General features: G+C 53.8%; 1 protein-coding gene across 20 annotated transcripts in view; it reads left to right on the top strand.

Annotated features, from left to right (window-relative positions):
• PCBP3 (poly(rC) binding protein 3) overlaps positions 1 to 4,655 on the top strand; it is a 295,105-nt gene that overhangs the window by 257,484 nt on the left and 32,966 nt on the right. For all 20 annotated transcript variants that reach the window (XM_037742006.1, XM_017538508.2, XM_037742007.1 and 17 more), the window contains one exon: positions 3,974 to 4,105. In XM_037742006.1, the coding sequence (XP_037597934.1) occupies positions 3,974 to 4,105 (132 nt within the window). The remainder of the gene's footprint in view (positions 1 to 3,973; positions 4,106 to 4,655) is intronic.

The raw sequence follows: 4,655 nt of genomic DNA, 5'->3' as shown, positions 1-4,655 counted from the left end.
GGGGGGTCAGGGCTTCAGTGTAGACACAGTCACACGGGGGGGTCAGGGCTTCAGTGTAGACACAGTCACACGGGGTGGGGGTCAGGGCTTCAGTGTAGACACAGTCACACGGTGGGGTCAAAGCTTCAGTGTAGACACAGTCACACGGGGGAGGTCAGGGCTTCAGTGTAGACATAGTCACATGGGGGGTCAGAGCTTCAGCGTAGACACAGTCACATGGGGGGGGTCAGGGCTTCAGCATAGACACAGTCACACCGGAGGGGAGGGGTCAGGGCTTCAGTGACCCCCAGGGCGTGACTGTCCAGGTTCATTTTTCCTCCCCAGTGAGGGCCAAACATGCTCACTCTCCTGTCTAGCGTGTGTGGAGGAGGCAGTGCAAACAGCCACCGCCAGGAAGCAAGTGGCTTTGGAAGAATTGACAGCGAGGTTGTGTTTTGGTTCAGTACCCCCAGGAAGTGAGGGGTCATGATTTTGCTGGCAGCCCTGAAGTCTTCAGCAGATCAATATCTTTGTCCATTTGGTATCTGAACTGGCAGGACAGGTGTGTCACAGGGGCTGGAGTTGGGCCAGGAAGGCCTTTGGGTAGGGGTCATAGGGGCTGGGGCGAAGCTGGGAAACCCTTTGGTAGGGACTGTGGTTTAAGGCTTTTTTTGCATTTGGGGACACGGGATTATGGAGAATTTCAGGTCATGTTTTGGTGGAACCTCTTGGAGACTTTAGAGGCTCTGCCCCAGTCATTTTGCCTGTGTTAGTGGGATTGCATCAGGTGCAGCGTCAAGACCCTTATCCGGAATCTGCGTCATGCTGCCCAGAGCCCACGCAGCTTGCCGGTGGGCAGAGGAGTCCTCCGGGAGCTCAGGAAGCCGTGTCTCTGATGTGCATCTAAGCTGCCATTCCATTTTCAAACCAAGTCTCTGCCTACTAAATTTTCAGGGGTGGAGTCACAGAGCAGGAATGAATGTTTTTCAGTCAAGGACCCAAGGATTACAGTTCAGGGCTGGGAAGTAGAGAAAACACAGCGGGTTATTGGAAACGCCTCCCATGGTGTGGTGTATCTAAACTGAGGAGGAGGATGACAGGAGACCTTGCAGGTCGAATGCAGGAAGAGCCATCCATAGCCACCAGGAGGATGAGGAGGACCACCTGCACCCAGCGTTAGTCACCCTGAGTGCTGAAGGCCAGGCAGGATGCTAGCGGCCCTTTTCTTCCTCAGGCACTCTCACTGGCCTGGAACGAGGAGTCTTTCTGTGTCTTGGTTTTTCTTTCTGGGGATGGGATTATGTTTTCTCCAGAATCCTTTGTGAATGTGGCAGCTATTACATAAGCGTCCTTGTCGGGAGCTGGGGCTGGTGAGGGGCACCTTGCTCTCGGATCCACAGGGACCCTGGCTCCTTTTTGTTCCAGGCCTTTTTCAGTGTGTTCTGCTGCTGGCTGTTGCTCAGCAGAGGGCTATTCGCATCCCTATTTCTGGTTTTGAGTGAGGCTTCACTCCGTTGACCTAATGGAACAAAAGGGCTGCTCTTACACCAGCACCTTCATACCTTGAAGGGTAGAGACAGTCGAGGTTGTTGGAAGGGACTCTCTAGTCTGTCCCCAAATCTCCAGTTCTTTCATCTTATGGCTGTGTTTGTGATTATTCTAATCACCTGCTACGGGAGATGTTTTATCACAAACATATCAATTTAGATGTGTCTGTGACTCTTCTAATCACTCCTACTGGAGACGCTTTACGGCCGTGTCTGTGACTGTTCTAATCAATTCCTACTGGAGACGTTTCATGACTGTGTCTGTGACTGTCCTAATCACTCCTACTGGAGATGCTTTAGGGCTGTGTCTGTGACTGTTCTAATCAATTCCTACTGGAGATGTTTCACAGCTGTGTCTGTGACTGTTCTAACAACTCCTACTGGAGATGTTTCAGGGCTGTGTCTGTGACTGTTCTAATCACTCCTACTGGAGATGTTTCACGGCTGTGTCTGTGACTGTTCTAATCAATTCCTACTGGAGATGTTTCATGGCTGTGTCTGTGACTGTTCTAATCAATTCCTACTGGTGATGTTTCACGGCTGTGTCTGTGACTGTTCTAAGCAATTCCTACTGGAGATGTTTTAGGGCTGTGTCTGTGACTGCTCTAATCAATTCCTACTGGAGATGTTTCATTGCTGTGTCTGTGATTGTTCTAATCAATTCCTACTGGAAATGTTTTAGGGTGGCATTTAGGACTTGGCTGGGGGAACTTTTTTGATCCTTGGGTTTATTTATTGACAGAGGTCAGGTAATTCTGGGTCATGTGCCTCCAAAAGAATTCTGAATTCTTCTGTTGGTCATTGCAGGTCTTGTCTGGGTAGGGACTCCATAAGTGTAGCTCTGAATTCAGCTTCAATCCAGGTTTCAGTTCTGGATTTACCTATACACCTGGCTCCTGGGAGGTTGGGCTTTTCCAGGCAACTGGCATTTGGGAGTCTTAGGAGGGCTGAAAAAGACAGAGGTGGAGTCGATAGAGGAGCTGGAAGGGAAGGCCAGGCAGGGGGAGTGCTGGGCAGGGACAGTGAAAGGACAAGGAGGGAGGGCTTAGAGCCTGGGAGTCTGGTTCATTGCCAACGTCTGCCACGTTACTGACTAGCTTTAGCCAAATACTGTTTTAGTTAAGTTATTTTTAAATCAGAACTTTATTTGGAGGCTTCTTCATATCAATCAAAAAAATGCTGCCCACTGGGCCTGAACAATCTTATTATCTATCTTTTTTAAGTTATCTCTCAATGAACAACTTTGTTAAAGTAAAATGTTCCCCCTGGCCAGCCACTAAGGCCCAATCATCCTTGGGGAATTGATGCCATTTAGAGAGACAGGCACCAGAATTCGGGTTGCAGCAAGTCCATTCAAGAAGGAGTTTCCCTGGAAGAGGCGGGATTGAGACATGGCCCATGAAAGCGGGTGGCAGGAAGTGGACATTTAGTGCCCAGGCCTGTGCCTCAGGTCCCCGACCTGACACCTCGACGCACAGAGCCTCTCCCTGGGCTCCAGCAGTTATAGCACCAGAGACAACACTCAGAATGGATCAAAGTCAAGCTCAGCACAGAAAATAGACAAAGGGGAACTCCATCCTATTTTCTTGGTAGCCTGTAGCAGTCTGTCCAGGCACATGCTGACCCCAAGCCTTGTTTGTAAGAAGAGGGCACTTTTTGTGGAGGGCAAACTGTATTGTCCGGAATCGTAGCTTGGGTATGATGGACCCAGAGCTGAGGGCTGTTCTGGGGGAGCTGCCCTGTCACTGCCCCCGTGGAGCTGTCTGCTGTACTCTGCAGCGTGCTCCAGGCCACAGCGAGACACTCCCCACGTGACTGATAAAAACCCTCTTCCCCACGAGTTGCCAGCCTGAACCCAAAGCCCAGCTCCATCTCCTGGGTGTCAGGACCATGAGCCAAACACCAGGCTGCCCAGAAGGATGGGCACATGCCACCCCTACCTCAGCCTTTCCTGCCCCTCACTTCTACATTAGCCACACACCTCTTTCTCCAGGTCAGAACCCAGGAGCCATTATCTGCCCCTGTGGCCTCAACACCCAGTCATGGCCTGTCCCCCATGTCCCTGCTCCACCTGGCCCTGGTTATCAGCCCCAGCCCCAGCTGGTCTCCACCCTCCATTCTCCCCTCCCCTTGAGCCAGTGTCTGCACTACTGTGAGCCTCCCTGTCCACACCCCTGCCCACCAGGTCTCCACGGCCAAGGCCAGACCTGCCCCAACTCCACTGCGGCGCAGTGACCATCCTGCCTTGCCATCTGTGTCCAGCTCAGCAGCATCTCCTCGTCCTCCCTCGTCTGACCCGGCCTAGCCACTGTGTCCTCGGCTATGCATGGGAGGGGCTCTGTGGGCTTCTGAGTGTGGGAAGCCAGGACACACCCCCTGCACTCCCCCTGCTTTGTCACTGCACGAGGCCCGATGTGTGGCCAACACGCCTATCTCTTCCCTTCTAGGACATCATCAACTCCATGAGCAACAGCCCTGCCACCAGCAAGCCCCCAGTGACGCTGAGGCTGGTGGTGCCCGCCAGCCAGTGTGGGTCCCTGATTGGCAAAGGAGGCTCCAAGATCAAGGAGATCAGGGAGGTAACATGACCTTCCCAGCCTGGGTGGGTGCAGAGCCTCTAGGCAGGCTGGGGGTGGTGGGCACAGGCCAGGCAGTCTTCCTGAACCTCATCCCTGCTGTCTGCCAGCCCAGCGCTGGCCATGCAGACCGTGCAGCTCAAAGCCCGAAACAAGAACACAGGACACATAAGCAAGCAGAAGTGTACTGCAGGGACCCACCCCACCCACTGCCCACCTATGGACCCACCCCACCCACTGTGTACCTGTGGACCCACCCCACCCACTGCACTCCTGTGGACGCAACCCACCCACTGCGCTCCTGTGGACCCACCTCACCCACTGCACACCTGTGGACCCACCTCACCCACTGACTGTGCACCTGTGGACCCACCCCACCCACTGTGCACCTGTGGACCCACCTCACCCACTGCACACCTGTGGACCCACCTCACCCACTGACTGTGCACCTGTGGACCCATCCCACCCACTGCGCTCCTGTGAACCCACCCCACCCACTGACTGTGCACCTGTGGACCCACCCCATCCACTGACTGCGCACCTGTGGACCCAC

The sequence above is a fragment of the Cebus imitator genome, unplaced genomic scaffold (genome assembly GCF_001604975.1).
Source record: "Cebus imitator isolate Cc_AM_T3 unplaced genomic scaffold, Cebus_imitator-1.0 Scaffold112, whole genome shotgun sequence".
In the NCBI taxonomy this organism is placed as follows: Eukaryota; Metazoa; Chordata; class Mammalia; order Primates; family Cebidae; genus Cebus; species Cebus imitator.
Note: the sequence above shows the minus strand (reverse complement) of the source record. Positions and strands in the feature narration are given on the sequence as shown.